Consider the following 19,198-nt stretch of genomic DNA (forward strand, 5'->3'; position numbering starts at 1 on the left):
CTTTAACTGTTAAATTATGAGATTATGAGATTTGGATTTAATTTCTTTTTAACTTTTTCATTAGATGTTTTTTACTGTTGTGAGCTGCCCTGAGTCTGGCTGGAGATAGGGCGGCATATAAATCAAATAAATCAAATAAATAAATCTAATAATAAATAAATAAATAAATAAATAAATAAATAAATAAATAAATAAATAAATAAATAAATAAATAAATAGTCAGTGTGTGCCAAGATTAGCAAGGTCATTAAAAGTGGCAGTGATGGCATTACTGGTAGAGATGTCCAAGGAAACCACCGTTAACTTTTACTTAGATCTCAAATGGCCAACCATGGCTAATGGAAGACAGGGGACTAATATACTAGTGCCGCTAATGCAAGCTGGAGCTTACCAGACTCAAAGAAGCAGTTACTGTCAGTCTTAATTAAATGATGCCTCACGGGTCACAGAGTCAGAAGTAACTGAATTTCTGAACAACAAACAGAACCACAAGTATAGGCATATTCTGGGATATACAAACAATTTTATTGAAATTTAACAAAATTCAACAAATGCACTTCAAGGCAGAGGAAATAGATATCGTACATGTTTGCCTCCAGGATTCCTTTCTGTGTGCTACAAGAACAGAAAGGGCAGTGCCAGTGGGTTCAGTTCTACACAACCACACGCACAGAAGGACCATTAAAATGAAATAGAGCTTTTTGCTTATTCCAAAGATAGTGATATATATCAATATTTTTGTCTATATACCATCATCTGCTTTCACAGTATCAGCATCCTATATAAAGTATTCTCCACAAGCCCTCTCCCTCATCACAGCTGCCATTTGCATGAGGAGCCGAGGTGCTATAGAAAGCAAGATGAGAGGGGTGGCAGAATCCCAGCAGAGCAACTGCACAGCTGGAGACACAGTGGACAGGCAAGGGGATGGCCTTGGAGAGTTGAAGAGATGTCAGCTGCCGATATTCTCCTGGGAATCTACTGCAGCTTAGGAGATGTCAAGCTCGGCAGAAATGAGACCTCCTTTGCACAGAGGCTCCATTTAGATGCCAGTCAAAACAACAGTGGGAGAAACTTGCTGTGCAAGTCACAAGGAAAATGAAACCCAACATAGCACAGTACTTTTCTGATCACAGGGCATTTGCTTGCTCAAAAAATAACCACTGGAAGAACATAAACCAGGTATTTTAGAAATGTAGATACAAGAAAGACTGTAACCAACATGCCTTCCACTGTCTCCCATGAAGAAAATCTCTAGATTGGGGAGTAGAATATTCCATTTTGAAGATAAAATGTGACCCAACACTAAGCAAACTGCTTCTTCCGACCTACTTTTGAGGTAAGCTTCTTAATAAGCAGCCTTCCGCTCAATTACTCAAGAAGTAGCATAGTTCAGCTCCTTGATGACAACCTATGATTCATTATGGACCATCGTGCTGAGATGGGAGCATTTGTTGGTCCAGCAAGTTTGCAAACTCATCTCGATCCGCAGGATGCTCTTGTTTCACTGCAATGACATTTCCTTCCCTAATAAAGATCAGAAATGTCAGATTCTAATTATCACTTTACTCACTTTAAAAGTGAATCAAAATTCAGATTTCACAAGGGGTGTTGGCTGTTTGTACACTTTCTATTGACAGAATCATACAACTGGTAAACTCATAACCTGATTATGCAAAGCAGTGGCAACTGAGGAAAAAATGGGAACTATGGTCCAAGTATCAATCCTAATATGTAACACAGACTTATAGCTAAGAGGAGCAAAGATAAGAAAGTGAATAGGCAGACCTCTGTCAGCATTGCTGTAGGCAGTCTGTGGCCCTTCTACTTAGGCTTTTAATGCTTAAAAATGATTTCTTTGCATGAGCGGAGATGAAAGGATGCACATTAATTAATATTGCGATGCAACTGTGTACAAGCTAATTATACTGAACATTGAGGTAGCAATGCCTGAAGTGCTCAGAAAGGCAATGACACACTCTGGGAAAGAAATATGATGTGCAATGAACCCACCCATACTCCAGTTTTAAAGCTTAATACCAAGTCCGATGGGTGGGTAAAAAGGCAGGCAGGCAGGCAAGGATCGTTTGGCTGTACATTGCATATGAAAGCCTCTTTGTAAGAGTGCCTTTAATGGGGTTTGCCTGATCACCTCTCAGCAGCAGATAGCTGTACATCGTGAAAGCAAGAAGCCTGGGATGAAGAGGTAGGCATACTGCTTCAGTACTTGCTCAGCTATCAGTACCATAGCAAAACATTCCACATTCATACATCGGGGAGAAGGGTAAGGCCCTTCAAAATAGAAAAGATGTAACTCTCCTTCCAAGTGTGCTTGCATTCTCCCCCATCAGACACTACTTGGTCCAATCCAAGGAGTCTGCCAAAGGAAGATCACAGGATTTTGTTATTATTTGCCAGCAGAGGGAGATGAAGGAGAAAATGCACAAGCCAAATTAGGTGGCAAACATTTTGACCAAAGTACTATGGTCTTAGTAGAGACAATATAAACTAAGAAAGAGATGGAAACCTTTGGCTCTCCAGCAATCCCAGACAACATGGCCGATGGCGGAGGATGCTTGAATCTGCAATTCAGCAACACATGGAGGACCATAGATGGAGGCTCTCCATGTGCAACATGGGAAACCAATATGGGAACAAGTTATTTTACCACAAGAATGAAGAGAGAAGTCTGTTCTCCTGACATGGGGCTCTCCAGAGAAGATGCTGGATTATGAATCTCATCAGCTCCAGTTAGCAAAATCCCTGCCCTACAGTCACTGTGCTCTAGCATTTATTGGAGGGCTCTAGGTGAGGGAAGGATGCCCTCTTGAAAGACAAATGCTTCCTAAGATGTAATCTATTTGGTGCGCTTTAACAGAAAAGCTTCATATCCGGATGCTACTTCACACCTTCTATCTTGCAAAGTTCAAAAAGATGAAACCTGCAAAGGAAATAGTGCAACTCCCAAGGGAAATATAACAAAGAGAGGACAACCTACTTGTCTGTCTGTTTCCTACGACCACTTCAAAAATGATTCTGTTTTGAACAGTTTATTAAGTGCAACATTACTCTCCCTGCCTCCACAAAGATATAGTCGAGTATTAAGTCTTTCGGCCTATGCTTATAAGGTAAGTGGGTGAGTGAGTGGACAAAGAAGCGTAAGAAGTTTTCTGCTCACCTTTACTCATCTTGGAATAGGCTGAAATGTCAGTTATCAACTTTTGTAAAAGCTGACTGGGGTAATCACGCGGAATATCTGTTCCCAAAAAAGTGCAAGTTGGCCCTCTAGTGTCAAGACATTTGACATCTGCTGCCCCCTAAGCATCAATGAGCAGCTGTTAGAAACGTTCTAGTTGACTCAGTGAAGGAAATTTTGAGTAGGCTCCTAATCAAGGCCTGACTTCCCATCTGACACAGGTCCCACTAATATACATCCTTAGACAATATTATGCCTGATAAGTCAGAAGTGTGCCCAGTGCCGCAGTTGCTGTCACTGCCTCCAAGCAGAGAAGCATCAAAGCCCGCTGTCTGTTCGTGCCCCCAATTCATCCTCTGCAGGGACATGTGGCTGCCTAGCATGGTTTACATGAGGTGCAGTAAAACTGGCCGAATAAGATGTACTGACAGCACACAGTAACTTTCTCTTGGCTCAGACCTCACAGATGATTACAGGGAAGTCCACATGAATCCGAGGGTGCTCCAGTTTCACCATGCCCTGGAACAACAAAGAATACAGTGTGAGTGAAATGTCACCAAAATTAACTTTCAAGAAGAGGGTTGCGATGATCTCCCCACCTAAGACAGATTGGTGCTAAAAAAAATGTCTTGCTCATAACCAAAAATCTGAAAACATTAGAAAAGCAAGTAGGCTAAGACATGCCATACCGTTGGACTAAAGATGACTTAAAAGTGGTCATTTATCTGCAGAAAGAGACTGAGGAATAGGACCAGAAAGTAGTAAGACCCTTGAAATTTTCATCAAACAGCTTACTTCTATCACTAGAGGGACCAAACTGTTGTGATCAGACAAGCACAATTCTTTCTAATGTGACTTGCACTAGTGAAGTTCACCCCTGAGCTATTTGACTAATGAATCAGGTTGCAGAGCAAACAACAAATATTGTGGATTAGGGAAGAGAGTGATTATGTGCCATCAAGTCATTTTTTACTCCTGGCAACCACATAAAAGGAAAAGAGTAGGACTAAAAAAAAATATTAACAAAGAGGATTAATGTCTCTTATCAAGCTAAAGTTTGCTTAGCCCCCGATTCTCTTCAGCTGTGTTTATCATTTTTAACTACTTCAGAGGTTCTAATCACTGTTATCCTCATCATTCTGTAATTCAGCTATTTTCTACCCAAGAAAGACGTCCAGCTTTTTAAAGAAAACAAAAAACCCATTTGAAAAAAAGGAAGGCCAGTGAATAATTGAATGAATGTGAATGAACACAGCTAAATAAAAGTGCATTAGAACCTGTCTGCAAGATTCTCCCATAGGAAACATATTATCTTCCAGCGCTGCCTCAGAAAATAGGCTTGAGAAAGCTTGATACAGTACAGGAAACAAAACTATTTTCTTATGCAAGTTTTATTCTAGAGATATAACAAACCATAGTACAAAACAAAAGAACCAGTTTGGTGTGCAGATAGTCCTTGCATTATAACCATTTGTTTAGCAATTGTTCAAAGTTACAGCAGCACTGAAAAAAGTAACTTACAACTGATCCTTGCACTTAAAACTATTGCAGCTCCCCTAAGACTAAAGGTGACCAAAATGTGGGCACTTGGCAACTGACATGCATTGACATGATTCAAGCATCATGTGATTATTCTTTGTGACCGTCCCAGCCAGTTCTTGCAAGCAAAGACAAGGGGGGGAAGCTGGATTCCCTCAACAACCACATGCTTCACTTCCTACTGCAGTGATTCTCTTAACAACCATGGCAAAAACAGTTGTAAAACTGGGCATGACTCACCAAGCAGGCCCCAACAGCGTAAATTAAAGAATATCTGAGGTGCTTAAGGTGCTGGCCTAGAAACTAGGAGACTGTGAGTTCTAGACTTGCCTTAGGAATTAAAAGGTGGCTGGGTGAGTTTAGACTAGTCACTCTCTCTCAGCTGAACCTACTTAACGGATGGTGGTGGTTGTTATGGGGAAAATAGGAGCAGGAAGAAGTATTATGTATGTTCACCACCTTGAGTTATTTATGGGGGAAAAAAACGACAGAACTAAAAAAAAATCTTTAAAAAAAGTTGTGCCATCATTATTTTAATATTATTTTTAAACTATAAATGGTAAGTTTCGGAAGTCCAAAATATCAAAATGTTATTCGAAGAACAAAACAGTTTTTCAAGATCTTGAGTTTGTATAGAGTATCAAAAGGAAAGCATTCACAGTTTCGGTGGTAGAATTACTACACTGACAGGCCTTCAAAGACTAGGTCTTCAGAGACAGCATTTCCAATTAACTACGCATTCCTCTGGGCATGCTAGCTAGAGACCAGGGAGAAAAATAAATATTTTATATATGCCATAGGTCACTACAAAAAGAAGAGCAATGTTTGGTCAAAGTAAAACCAAATCAAGTTACCAAAAAAAAAAAAAAGTATTTTCAAGGATGACAAAGGCACTCTATTGTAATAATTGCCTATTCAGTATAGATTTATGTTCTCTGTTTTTAGTCTCTGGGGTTTCATTTGATTGTTTAAAAAACAAATATGGAATATTCTAAAGATCTGTTTATACTTAAGATTATGTGGTTTACCTTCATAAATGAGGCATTTATTCCTTCAAAGCAGGGGTGAAATGCTCCCGGTTCGGACCGGATCACCCGATCCGGTAGCGATAGAGGCGGGTGGTTCGGAGAACCGGTAGCAAAAATCCCTGCCCCCCCCCATGCCCAGCTGAGCCGCACAATCATCAGAGGCTTTTTTTTTTTTACTTTTAAAAGCATTTTTTCTACAACTACGGCCGAAAAAATGCTTTTAAAAGTAAAAAAAAAAAAAGCCTCTGATGATCGCGCGGCTCGTCAAAGGCATCTAAAAGAAAAAAATTCCCTTTTTTTAAAATGCTCTGAAGATCCAAGCTGAGTTCCCTGATCGGCAGCCCCTGCCAATCAGGGAACTCAGCTTGGATCGTCAGAGCATTTAAAAGAAAATAAGGGGGTTTTCTTTTAAATGCTATGGCGATCCCAGCTGAGTTTTAAAAAAGCTTCTGCCGATCAGGGAACTCAGCTGGGATCGTCAGAGCCTTTTGAAAACATTTTTTTACAACCTCTTAGCCAAAGAGGTTGTAGAAAAAATGGTTTTAAAAGTAAAAAATAAAAAATAAAAAATAAAAAATTGGCCACGCCCACCCAGTCACATTACCCCACCACCACCAAGCTACAGAACCAGTAGTAAGAAATTTACAGATTTCACCCCTGCTTCAAAGGAATAAATCAACATATCAAAGTTACAATATTTCATTTTGTATAAATATTTTAAGTGTCAAGTATAGCAAAAATCCCTGATGAGAAAGCAGGCTGAAATACTTAATTACTAAATTACTTAATCTGTTTCTTAATAGTTCTTAACTTCTATATGTATTTGTATTTATTATGGCTGTTCACCGCCCTGAGTCCTTCGGGAGTAGGGCGGTATACAAATATGAAAAATAAAATAAAATAAAATAAATAAATAAATAGACTCCTAAGTGCAGCAGTTTCAAAATCTCTGCTGCAGAATCAAACATCTTTTCTCATATGGCAGAAAGCCATCTCAAAGGCTCGTATTTTCTTACAATAAATCCAATGGTATCAGCAATACAAAAAAAAAAAAAGCCTTGCAACATACAGAAATTAATCAAGTTCTCCCTAATCTGGTGCATACTGGATCACAATCTGGGAGCTTCTATCAAGTGTGAAGATGACCAGATTGAAAAGTCTGGATCAAACCATCTTGTTTAGTGTTTTTGAGTCTTACCGTATTTTTCGGAGTATAAGACGCACCTTTTCCCCCCCTAAAAGCGGGTGAAAATTTAGGTGCATCTTATACACTGAATGTAGCCCCGCTCACCCACTGGCCCACACCCTTTGGACTCTGCCTCCCAGCAGTTACCTCCTTGCAACAAGCAGCAAGAAGAAACAGCGTGTTTCAGTTTCAGCACAACCTAATTAGCAGAAGTTGATTGGATCGGCCTCCCGATCTCAGCTGTTTTGCTCTCAGCTGTTTTGCGCAGGCCTCTGCTGCTTGCTGCAAGGAGGTAAATTGCTGGGAGCAGATTTTTTTTCTTGTGCTAATCAAGCTATGCTGAAATGACTTTCAAAAATGAAAGTAAAGCAGGCTGTTTGCTGTTTGCTGCAACAAGGCAAAATTGCTGGGAGGCAGAGGCAGATTTCTTTTTCTTGTTTTCCTCACCAAAAAAGGTAGGTGTGTCTTATAGTCTAGTGCATCGTATACTCTGAAAAATACGGTAGTTTGAATCCAAAACACAATCATAAACATTACCTGAGGTATCAGGTTCTTGTGAATTCTTTTGAGCTTGGCACGCTTCCTCCCATTCTTGGTGATTATTGTCTCCTCATAAAACTCATGTGCAAGATCACCATCCTCATCATAATACATAGAGCTGAAAGGAAATGAGAAAATTTGAAAAGGAAGTATCAACCAAAGGCAAAATGATGAAGCAGTGTACAGATCATGTTAACTGTCATTAGGAGGTAGAGAGATGGCATTTGCTGCTGCCAACAGGCCTCAGCTGAACCACGGCAAGACCGAATGGCTTTCAGTGCATGGAGCTTCAAGATCTGGGACTCTGACATCTTTTGACTTCTGGATGGGGTGGCACTATCCCAGGCAGACCTGATTCGCACCTTGGAGGTTCTTCCTGGACTCATGGCTCCTGCTTGAAAAAGAAGTGGCAGTCATGGCTAGGACAGCCTTTGTATAACTTCAGGTTGTGTACAAGTTGCAGCCTTTCCTGGATCAGGAGTCCCTGTGCTCAACCATTCAAGCCCTGGTCATCTCATGTCTAGACTACTGCAATGTGCTCTACATGGGGCTACCCTTGAAGAGCATTCAGAAGCTACAACTGTATGTGGCAGTTTGGGGAGGGTCCTCTACTAAAATGGCCCACGTTATACCGCTGCTCTGAAAGTTGCTGCCAGTTTGCTTCTAGGTGCAATTCAAGGTGTTTGTTATTACCTTTAAAGCCCTTCATGGCATGGGTCCAGGTTACTTGAGGAACTCTCTTATCCCAATGGGATTGATCTCTGCTCACCCATGCCGGCAAAGGCATGCTGCGGACACCTGTCAGTCAGGGAGTTCCAGCTGGTGGAGTCCAGAGCAGCCTTCTCTGATGTGGGTCCTGCCCTTTGGAACATCGTGCCCCCTGGGATGAGGTCTGCTCCTACCCTCCTGACTTTTCCTAAGGGCCTGGAGACATGGCTCTGCCAGTTGATGGGGGTTTCAATTAGGGAGTTTCACGCCGGAAGTGGCTGATGGACCAATAGCAGATCCCACCTACCTCCCATCCTGCTCCTTTTATCTCCATCTTTTAGTCATAAAACTATTTTAATGTGTTTTTATATATATATGTATATATGTATGTATATGTATATGTATATATGTATCTATCTATTTTGTGTGTGTGTGTGTGTGTGTGTGTGTGTGTGTGTGTATGTTTTATTGTTTTTAATGTTGTAAGCTGCCCAGAATCACTTCGCAGCGAGATGAGGAGCAAACAGATTTAATAATAAATAAATATTTGTATGATCATTATTTTTTTCTTTTTTAAAAAATCTTGATTTTCTAAGCAGGACTGAAACATACTTTTAAAACAAACTTTATATAGTGACATTGATTTCAAATCAAAAAGATGAAGTCTCAAATGGATTCTGCTGCAGGTTGGAACAAACAACAATAGTTGTGCATCACTTCTGGCCATGTTCTATGATTTTTCATCATGTTCTAGTTCAATAAAACTTATGCAGATAACTGCCATTTTATATGACACTCATTAACAACACCTAAAATGAAAGAGGAGACTCCTCTTGAGGCTCAATCTATCATTTAAAACTTCACATATATTTACAGAAACGTGAAATACTTCAAAGATACTTAAACTACACATTTTTGTATTTGCTTAAAAAAAAGAAAAAGTAGAAAAACTGTTTAAGTGACAAGATATCACAAGTATGCATTAATATACCATAAATATCCAATATAATGGGGATTAATTCCAAATGGTCTCCTTATACAGGTAGTCCTCACAACAGTTTATTTAGTGACCGTAAAGTTATAACAGCACTGGAAAAAGTGACTTGACCATTTTTCAGAGTTATGATCTTCGCAGCATCCTCATAATCATGTGATCAAAATTCAGATGCTTGGCAATTGGTTCATATTTATGACCATTGCTGTGTCCCAAGGTCATATGATCAACTTTTGTAATTTTCTAACAAGCAAAGTCAATGGGGAAACCAGATTCACTTAACAACCAGGTTACTAGCATATCAACTGCAGCGATTCACTTAACAAGTGTGACAAGGTCGTAAAATGGGGTAAAATTCACTTAACAAATGTCTCACTTAACAACAGAAATTTTGGAGTGTATTGTGATTGTAAGTCAAGGACTACCTGTATTTCAGAGAAAGATGTAGATCATCATTTGCTACATACATGTAAATTACTTTTTCTGGTAACTGACTGCTTCAAACTGTACACTTAAACAGTTGAAAATATTGCCAAATTTAATTGCAGACGCTCTTCACTAACAAACCTGGGTTCTGCAGAAAAATGATGTTCAGATAACTGAAGTTGTTTACATTTGTTTTTTCCATACTTGCAACTACAAATGAAATCGACTTGTATTTTGCTTTATTAATTAATGGAAGCAAAATGAATGAGAATTGGAGAAAGAAACTGGAACAGTCAAGCATATACAAATGAGAAGTAAAATGCTGCAGTCAGACTGCAATGACATTTCATTTAGGAACTCTCAGCCATAATTACACATATCTCAAAGTTGTGCATTTTGATAAATTTAATTTAATTTAATCAACAGGAAGACAGGCATGCCATTTTTGCCTATAATCTGACATGAATTGTCAGATTATAGAGTTGGAAGGACTAATAAATCCAACAGCTGACTCAATGTACAAATCCTAAAGCATCCCTGATGGATGGCTGTCCAGGAAACACAACCAATTACTGAATCTCTGTGTTAAGTTTCACTGTTAAGCCCATTTAGTATCAGCAAAATTCAGCTCAGGAACTTGCTTTTCTGTACTATAATTTAAATCCCTTATTCTGATCTTCGGGATGATGAAGCACTGGACTTTTTTGTAATACGCATTCAGATAAGAGTTCTACTATATTTCTCCTCCCTACTTTCAGCTTTTTCTTTTCAGTGCTAAATATTTCTCAATCTTCTTTATTCATTAGATTTGATGTATTGTCCTCTGATCGTCTTCATTACCCTTTTGGGCATTTGATCCCAATTTTTCCTAATATTCTTTAAGAAGTGTTGCTATCCAGATAATTTCCCCGTCTGCTAACAGTTATAACTGATTTTGCTCCTGACAATTGAGCTAAATCTGGACTACAAAAACTACTGAATTATGAATGATGTGTTCTTCAAAGATTTTGCAAAACGGGCTGCAAAACAGTTCAGATGGTGAATCGATGTCAGAGTAAAAAGCCATTATCACAAGCAATCTGGAACAAGAGAGCTATAAACTGAGGCTTCTCACTCTCAATAAATGCAACTGATAATAGATCATCAACATTGTCAAGGAGCTGTAATTATTCTGTAACAATATTCTAAATTAAAGTGCCCCTACCTCTTTCTCCTCCACTGAACTTTCATGGGGGATTTTTTTTTTTTTACCATGCATATGAAGTGCACTATATATTTTGCAGAAAATAAATATCGAGGAAGCAAGGTCATTTGTTTCCTGCCTTCTATCACAGCAAAATGATCGATTTATTATTTCTCCTGAGGCATTTCTAACAACTGAGAGAGACAGATCATATCTTCTGCCAGCACCTCTATGCTTTTCTTTCACTGTTGAGTAAGCAAAAATCTCTAAGGTTGGGAAAGAGGGAAGGAAGAGAAGAAGTGGATGATCAGCAGCAGCCAGGTGGATGGATCCAGTCACAGTGGTAATGAATGCCCCCTTGAAAGGCCAAGTTAAGGACAGATGGTCACGGACAAAATCGATGTGGTCGCTAAGAGTCGGAAGCGACTTGGCACATCATCACCATCATTCATGGAGTTTTATTTTATTTTATTTTTTATGTCAAACATGTATAAGATAACAGATATAAGTATAAACATGATTATGAATCATAAGTTAGTTACGAATAAAAGGGGACTTTAGGACAGGGATGGTTGGCACGTTGGTGCACTTATGCATGCCCTTTACAGACCTCTTAGGAATGGGGTGAGGTCAACAGTAGACAGCCTAAGGTTAAAGTTATGGGGGTTTGGGGATGTAACCACAGAGTCAGATAGTGCATTCCCGAGAAACGAGCTGCCCAAGAACTGGTGGGCTCAAGGCCCTGGGCAGGTTTCCCAAAGTAGCATCTCAGGAGCGGCCCTGTCCGAAACGAGAGCTCCGATGATGGTCTCTGGGTCACCCCGAGGTCGTCGGATGAAGGAGGGAGAAGTACGGGGAGATCGGGCAGCTTCAATCTCCTTCCCCCACCCCCCCACTGCGAGCGACCGAAGCAAGGAGGGCATCTGGAGGGAAGCGGCCGCCGCCCTCCTTACTTGAAGTCCGATGCTCGAAGCAGGCAGGGAAAAAGCCGAGCTTGCAAGACCGCCTTAGCCCATCCGCTCCCCCCCCCCCAATCAGCTTCCCTCTTACCCGCGGCGGGTGAAGACGAAGGGGGTAGCCGAGCAGAGTCCCCGAGCTCTTGCCAGCGTCTGATCGCCCGTTGACCTCTCGGAGCCGCCTGGCCCCCCCGAGCCAAAGAGCCAGAGGCCTCGAGACTTGGAGCCGCTGGCGCCCATGGCTCAGAGCAGCAGGAGGAGCAGCATGACCGCGAAAGGAGGGACGAGGCGGCCGACGATCCCCGGAGGCCAGCAACGGATCCTCCCTCGCGCCGGAAATTCGCCCCTCCCACGGGGCAACTTCCGGCACCGCCCATTCCGAAAGTCCACTCTTGAGGGGGGAGGCGCCGAGTTATACGAAGGGCTCGAGCGCATATACGCCAATCGCAACTTCCGGTTGGCTCTGGAACTGAAAACGCTGACCGCAAACCGGCTGCGAGCGGGCCGCATCGGAGGAATCGTGCTGGGGGATTTGAAGATGTCCCGTTACCCGCTCAAGCGAATTGCCTCTTTTGAAAGGCCCGCGGGGAACGGTTTGATACGGAGCGATCAGAATGCCGTATTTGTTTCTTAGCAGATACAGTATACAATTGCTATGGACAGTCTTGGCAGAACACTGTATTTCCTAATGCTGTCACATGCTATTAAAACACAAGCCATTTATAATTCAAAGTCATCTATTGTATCAGGGTGCTAGGGTCCTTTTGTGTTAGGTTGAATGCTGTTTTATTTCATATATTTTGGATAAAGGAATGATCATCCCACGAAGGTCATGCCAGCCATTTGAATCAAGCTGTTATAGGAGATATGGTTTATCAGCAGTCCATAATATAAGTACCCAGATAATTTTCATGTAAACTTCCTCTCTTCTACGGAGCTCCGGCGGGGATAGGCATTCCTTATTTTGTTGTCCTTATATCCTAGTGAGGTGAGTTGAAGTGAGAGTTAGATCCATAATTGAATCTGTGTTGGACTTAAGCTAAACGTGGGTTGCCCCAGTCTATTGTTATACATCTACAGTAAGCTGTGCTGCCCAGAAGGTAATTTTAGTAATGCCTCTAATTGATAATTTGTTACTTGGTAATATGCTATATGTGATTTCACCAATATCTGCACATGAAATACTGCATATTGTTTATAATTGGCTTAAATTCCAGTTTATTTAGTAGCCACACCACCATTTGCTCAAACCTTCAAGAGGGTACATGAAATAATTTTGTATATTAGAACAATTAAAAAGTCAAATTTTATGCAATAAATTATAGACTTTAGGCTGTGTTTATTTGACATAGGCAAAATAGGATGGTGGGTATATAAATAAGTCTTAAGTAGTTTTACTCTTTCATAATGGGGAAGTGTGGCAAATGATGAATATTGATAACCTTAAGATTGAGGATTTGAGGATTCTTTCACATTGGAAGATGTTGTTCAGAGATCACAACTGCTATTTCTATATCCATGATGCCATGGGGGTTCCAGCTGAGCTGATTAATTCCACAACATAAGCATCTCAGATCCTTTTCCATGGTAAATATGGCAAAGAGGGTTTCCATTGGAAAGCATTTATGTTAGCTATGTAGAAGTAGCCTATTATATGTTTTGTACATGTATTTGCTATACCAAGTATTAATCTATTTAAAAACACTTGAAAGTTACAGGGTTTGGATAAAAGACCACGATTTAGATCCACCATATAAAAGAAACATAATGCAGCAATGTAGAACAACATAGCACAGTAGTTTTGCTGCAAAATTGTATCTTAATTGGAAAAAGATAAGATGTAGTATTAATTTTATTGTCTCTCAATAGTCCACAAAAGGCAGTAATACTTCAGCCAGAATCTAAACCGAGCTTTTTAAATGGCTTTTTCCAAAAAAAACAAACCTTGATTAATACTACACAATAAGTCATTGATAAAATTATTCTGGTTTGTGTACCTAATAAAATCTTTGGCTGAACATATTACTTCAATCCAGCTAATTTTTAGGCACATCAATCAATTTTGGGTTTCAAGGATGGCAGAGGATCAGGATTAAAACACACAGTATGAATATGGTTTGTACTGTAGGAACTAATAGATGTGATACTACATGCAGATACTACATTTCTAGGCATAAATTTTGAGCAAGAAAGTAATATTACACCAAATATTTCTCATCCCTGAATCATTTATTGATTGGTATATAAGCAGTATCATTCATAACCTAATCAATCCCCCCAAATGTTTTATCCATTCAATTTTCAAAACAATGAACAATCCTAGTTAACCCATTCAATGTTCAAGACAGTTAACAATTTTAAACAGGATTCCTCAGACATAGCAGAGGCCTAGGTTTTATTTTTTAAATATTTTTCAACACACTGACAATATACTCAACTACTAAATCCCAAAGAGACTTACTGTAGCAGTACAAATGCTTCCCATACCACAGATGTTTTGAGCAGCAACTTAGGAAATTTCCTGCTAGGTTCTGCCCAAAACTAAGATGTTCCACAGCCATACATCAAGATCTCAGTCATGCATGTGCCCATATAAAAATAAGTACTCAAAGCTATGATTATAGCAGAAGAGAAGCCTGAGTTCTGAGATTTGTTAAGCAGCTAGCTCCAATCTTTCCATTAAGAGAGCAAAATATTGGCAGAATATTTTTCCCCACTATCAATGTTTCTATCAACTGCTTTTCTATAGTTCTGCGAGAAGGCAAACTTTAGTCTCCATTTCTCTGCATGATCAATCTTAGCAATGACTTCATCTGAGAAGCAGTGGATTTCACTTAATCAGACTGACCATGAAGTTCCTACTAAAGATGAGCTTAGACAGGGTTGAATGAATTAGACTAGTCCCTTAAAAGGAATCTTAATTACCTTATATAAAAATAAAAATATTTATATTTTAAAGAAAAGTGCCGTGGATGCCTCTCTTCCTGGAATACTTCTAGATTCAAAGCTACTCTAGTTGTTTTTAAGTTAACCACAAATCTTGCCCAATTCCAATCCCAGAGAAACATAACTCAGCAAGTCTTTTACTGTAAAAGTGGCACTAGCTTTTTGGCACTTTTTTCAGTAACAGTGCTATAGTATTGCCCTAAAATCCCCATCTTCAGACACATTCTGCAAACACCTTTTTATTTTCTCACCTGATCCAAATGTGCCATGCATGCAACATTTACTATCCACTCACTCCAAGGGAGCACACATATGCACTGATCAAAGGCTCACAAAGAGATCCATACATCCCTGCTGTCCCTTCCCCACCACCTCCAGATACATTCATCCCACAGACAGTCGAAGGATCACTTCATTTGCAGTCTACTTGGCTTCACTGCTTTTGGCATCTGTTCTTTACTGGAGTGCTGGGTGTGGGATATAGCATTTTATCAGCCAGGGGTGCGAGCAGCTAGAGCCTCTTGCATTTTTTGGCGACAACGGGCATATTTCTGCAGAATCTGCCGAGTATGCTCCTCTTCTTCACGCTGCAGGATACGCAGAAAATTCTGCAATTCAGGCATGCTAAAGGCATCCCACTGCAAAAAGTAAGGAAATCGAAGTAATTATCACGTGTTTGTATCATAGTGATGAGCTTACGAGTACAACCACTAATAGAGATATATTTCATCACCTTTTACATTATTTTTCTAGAATCTAAAATAAAGGACTAATCCTAACAAAAGATTCTGGCACAGAAAAAGCAGGGGACCACTATATCTCTTATGCATAACACAAAATATACCCTTTGTCAATGGCTCGTGTTTAAAAGAAACACATAAAAATAGTACAAGGGTATGATACAAATCAAAGTAGAAGGCAAATTGGTAATTTCCTGTTCTACAGTTTACAAAACAGCTTTGAGTATGGCTTTAAATAATGTCCAGTTTGGTGTTCGTTCTTAATGCAGAAAGAAGAAATATTTAGTAAATTTAAATACTTATGAATATCTCAGAAAGTGGCAGCACTTGAACAACTTTGTCTGGATTTGGAAACTACCCATATTTTTCAAACTATAAGACGCTCCGGACTATAAGACGCACCTAGTTTTTGGGGAGGAAAACAAGAAAAAAAATCTGCCTCTGCCTCCCAACAATTTGCCTCCTTGCAGCGAACAGCCTGGTCAGCTTCAGCACAGCCTGATTTAGCATAAACAGCTGCGGTTGGATCTGCCTCCCGGAATACCGTCTATCAGCTTTTCCAGGCTGCGGGGATCACCCATCACCACCGTTGCTGCCTATCGCCACCATGTGCCCCATTTTCGGCCTCCGCACATCGTTTTCAGCCTCCATGCGCCCCATTTTCTTTCTCTGCGCATCCCATTTTCAGCCTGTTCCAGGGGGCAGGGATAGGCGGCAGCGGCAATGGGCAGCGATGCCGACAATGGACAGTGGCGATCCCCGCAGCCTGGAACAGCTGATAGGCAGTATTCCAGGAGGCAGATCCAACTGCCAATCAGCTGCTTGTGCTAAATCAGGCTGTTTGCCTGCAAGGAAGCAAACTGCTGGGAGGCAGAGGCCAAATGGTGGGGGCCAGCGGGTAGGCGGGGCTTCTGCAACATTTGCTGTATAAGATGCAGAGATATTTCCACCCACTTCTTTTGGGGGGGGGGAGTGCATCTTATACACTGAAAAATACGGTAAATAAGATTGGGTCTTGTTAGCATGTAGATGAGATTACTTAGGGGAAGATGAGGGTCATAGAAAGAGGAGAGTAACTTGGAATAGACTTCCTAGAAGAAAGCAATAGCAAAGCACTTCTGTGCTATTGCCAAGAAAACTATATGTCTACACCAGTGATGAAATTCAAAAATTTTTACTACTGGTTCTGTGGGCGTGGCGTGGCTTGATGGGCATGACAGGGCAAGGATACTGCAAAATATCCATTCTCATCCCATTCCAGGGGAAGGATACTGCAAAGTCCCTATTCCCTCCCCACTCTGCGGCCAGCCAGAGGTGGTATTTGCCGGTTCTCCGAACTACTCAAAGTTTCCGCTACCAGTTCTCCAGAACCTGCTGGATTTCACCCCCGTCTACATCCCTGAGTTCACCAGGAAATCAGCCTAACACAAAGGAAGCATAACAATATCCAGCAGATAATAAATGTCATCATATGATTCTAATATTGACCCTGGCTGAAGTGACTAGGCTATGTCACTGAGTCATCAAACACAATGCAGATCTTTATAGGCTTTAAAATTACTTTATTGGGCATTCAGAATTTAACCTTCTTAAATAGATGTAATAAATGAATATTAACAGTCAGAAACAGCAACAAAACAACTTCTAGTATAGTAAATTGTTATCTAGCCAGTTTAGTTCCTCATTATAAAGTACAACAGTACTGTGGGTTTTGTGGAACATTCTGAAACCTTTTTCTAGTTCCTAAAATTAGGAATATGCAAACATTTTCAAATCTGAAATGCCTAACCAAGCTCAAAATAGCTGTTCTGACCTTACTGGAAGCGTTCCAACCCATTTCAAGCTATTAAGATTTTCTGGAAAAGCAGAACAACTTTTTCAAGTTTAGAACATGGCATTTCAAATTCAAGATGTGGTCTTTTCCCTTATCATTAACTGGATTCCAACTTTGAATCTTTGATTTCAAGATTTCCAAAAACAAGCAGCATTATGTAAATGTTAAATTCAAGCAAATGTAAAGGTTTTCTTGAAAATTTTCATAATACTACTTGTAAAACACTAATATTCAGGTCTGTGGCACAAAATTCCTTTCATTTTAATAAAATAAGCCTCAACAGTACTATGTTCATATATACATGATTCTTAGCAAAAGTCACCTAAAGGTTATTACATCTGTTAAATAGTCAAGTTTGTTTGTTCTGTACTCACTATTATTTTTTGTATGCTATAATTTTCAAAAAAAGGGCAGCTTTCTTGCAAAAAACATTGCACCACAACACTTTGTACATTGCAGATATATACACTATTGTTAAAAATCATGCAACTAAAACTAGGAGATCAAGGCCAGTGCCAAGCTGCTAGATACCAAATAGCTATGGAGGTTGTCCTAATGCCAAGGTGATTAATTGTACTTAGTCACGCAGGTTCAACAATAAGCTTTAGACACATCAATATCTATACTCACATTGACTTCACCAGTCTCATTTTCCTTCAGAACAAAACTGAGTGCTTTTTCGTTAGGACCAGCAAGTAGTCGGAGACGCAGGGGTTGCTCCTCATCAGAAAGCTTACGGATATATACTGACACAATGAAAGAAGAAGGAGATGAATGATTGAGTCCTCCAGGTAGCACAGACTGAAGTAAAATAGACAAATCAATCTCTTCTGGGAAGAGGTTTTTAATACATCAGTTACAAACTTTCTCACAAGGAAATTCTGCAGCAGGAAAAAATTAAAGATTTGACTTCTTTTCCTCCCAGCTGACTTTCGGCCCTGATATATAATTAACAAGAACAAGAACACTCTTAAACGAACACTAAGTTTCATTAAAATTCTTTGTTCATTTTATCTTGAAGATAAATTTGCCCTGGGTCGTTTATGGTCTGTTTTCTCTCAACCTCATATTTTTTAAACTCGTTCAATATGAACTTAGTTCATAAGATAGTTCTCAACTTACATCAGTTCATTTACTGACTGGTCAAAGTAACAATGGCACTGAAAGTGACTTATGACCATTTTTCACACTTAAGACCCTTGCAACATCCCTGTGGTCACCTGATTAACATTCAGATGCTTGGCAACTGACTCATATTTATGATGGTTACAGTGTCCCTGAGTCATGTGATCATCTTTTGGAATTTTCCGACAAGCAAAGTCAATGGGGAATCTGATTCACTTAACAACCGTGTTACTTAACTGCAGTGATTCACTTAACAGCTGCGACAAAAAGGTAATAAAATGGGGCAAAACGCACTTAACAATTATTTTATCTAAATAACAAAATTATTTTGTTGCTTAGCAAACATAATATTTTGACCATCACACTGATACATATACTATCACTCTTAATAGCTTAAATAAAGCACTGTCCCTCATAAAAGTATTCCTTTGCTGCCCAGTTCAAATGATTCACAATTACAGCAGAATTAAAGCAAAACCATAATGAGAAGAGAGGAGAGGAAAGGAAAAAGCACTATCCTATCCTCAAAACTTCCCACCTCTCCCAGTCTACTGGCCTATTCAAGAAGAATAAGCTTAACAGTCTTGGGGAAGTCCCATAAGGAGGCTGCTATGTCTACCTTCATGTGGGGAAGCATTCCAGAAGGTGAGGGCTGTAACACAGAAGGATTCGTTTTAATTCCATGGGCCCTTGACTTCTTATGCATCCTCTCACTGCATTTGTGTACTGACCAAGCAACTTCCCTGGTCAGTATGGTCCTTAAGATATATCCAATTTACAATGAGTTACATGTTAGT

General features: G+C 39.9%; 2 protein-coding genes across 3 annotated transcripts in view; both read right to left on the reverse strand.

Moving 5' to 3' along the window:
- Positions 1-503: 503 nt before the first annotated feature.
- On the reverse strand, positions 504-12,215 carry TUSC2 (tumor suppressor 2, mitochondrial calcium regulator). 2 transcript variants are annotated; one of them, XR_004595205.2, is made up of 4 exons: positions 11,851-12,215; positions 7,487-7,607; positions 3,179-3,715; positions 504-1,527 (listed from the first exon to the last, which is right to left on the reverse strand). XR_004595205.2 is itself a non-coding variant. In XM_034440511.2 (4 exons), the coding sequence occupies exons 1-4, from the start codon at positions 11,994-11,996 to the stop codon at positions 1,477-1,479; spliced, it is 378 nt and encodes a 125-aa protein (XP_034296402.1). In that variant the 5' UTR covers positions 11,997-12,127; the 3' UTR covers positions 504-1,476. The 2 variants fall into 2 exon arrangements, 1 of the variants encoding a protein (XP_034296402.1); XM_034440511.2 differs by having other exon boundaries at positions 3,656-3,715; positions 11,851-12,127.
- A 1,751-nt stretch (positions 12,216-13,966) lies between these two features.
- RASSF1 (Ras association domain family member 1) overlaps positions 13,967-19,198 on the reverse strand; it is a 34,824-nt gene continuing 29,592 nt past the window's right edge. The window contains exons 5-6 of the mRNA XM_034440489.3: positions 17,907-18,022; positions 13,967-15,340 (exon numbers count right to left, since the gene is read on the reverse strand). Coding sequence (XP_034296380.1) covers positions 15,194-15,340; positions 17,907-18,022 — 263 coding nt within the window. The 3' untranslated portion in view covers positions 13,967-15,193. The remainder of the gene's footprint in view (positions 15,341-17,906; positions 18,023-19,198) is intronic.

The sequence above is a fragment of the Pantherophis guttatus genome, chromosome 2, assembly GCF_059756535.1.
Source record: "Pantherophis guttatus breed Tessera chromosome 2, ASM5975653v1, whole genome shotgun sequence".
Lineage (NCBI taxonomy): Eukaryota > Metazoa > Chordata > Lepidosauria > Squamata > Colubridae > Pantherophis > Pantherophis guttatus.

Excerpts from the sequence above, each read along its gene's own strand:
- TUSC2 (XM_034440511.2), bottom strand. The coding sequence starts at position 11,996 with ATGGGCGCCAGCGGCTCCAAGTCTCGAGGCCTCTGGCTCTTTGGCTCG. Across the intron at positions 7,608-11,850 it reads TTCGTCTTCACCCGCCGCGG|CTCTATGTATTATGATGAGG; the intron begins GTAAGAGGGAAG and ends ATTTCCTTTCAG. Across the intron at positions 3,716-7,486 it reads ACAAGAACCTGATACCTCAG|GGCATGGTGAAACTGGAGCA; the intron begins GTAATGTTTATG and ends TTGTTGTTCCAG.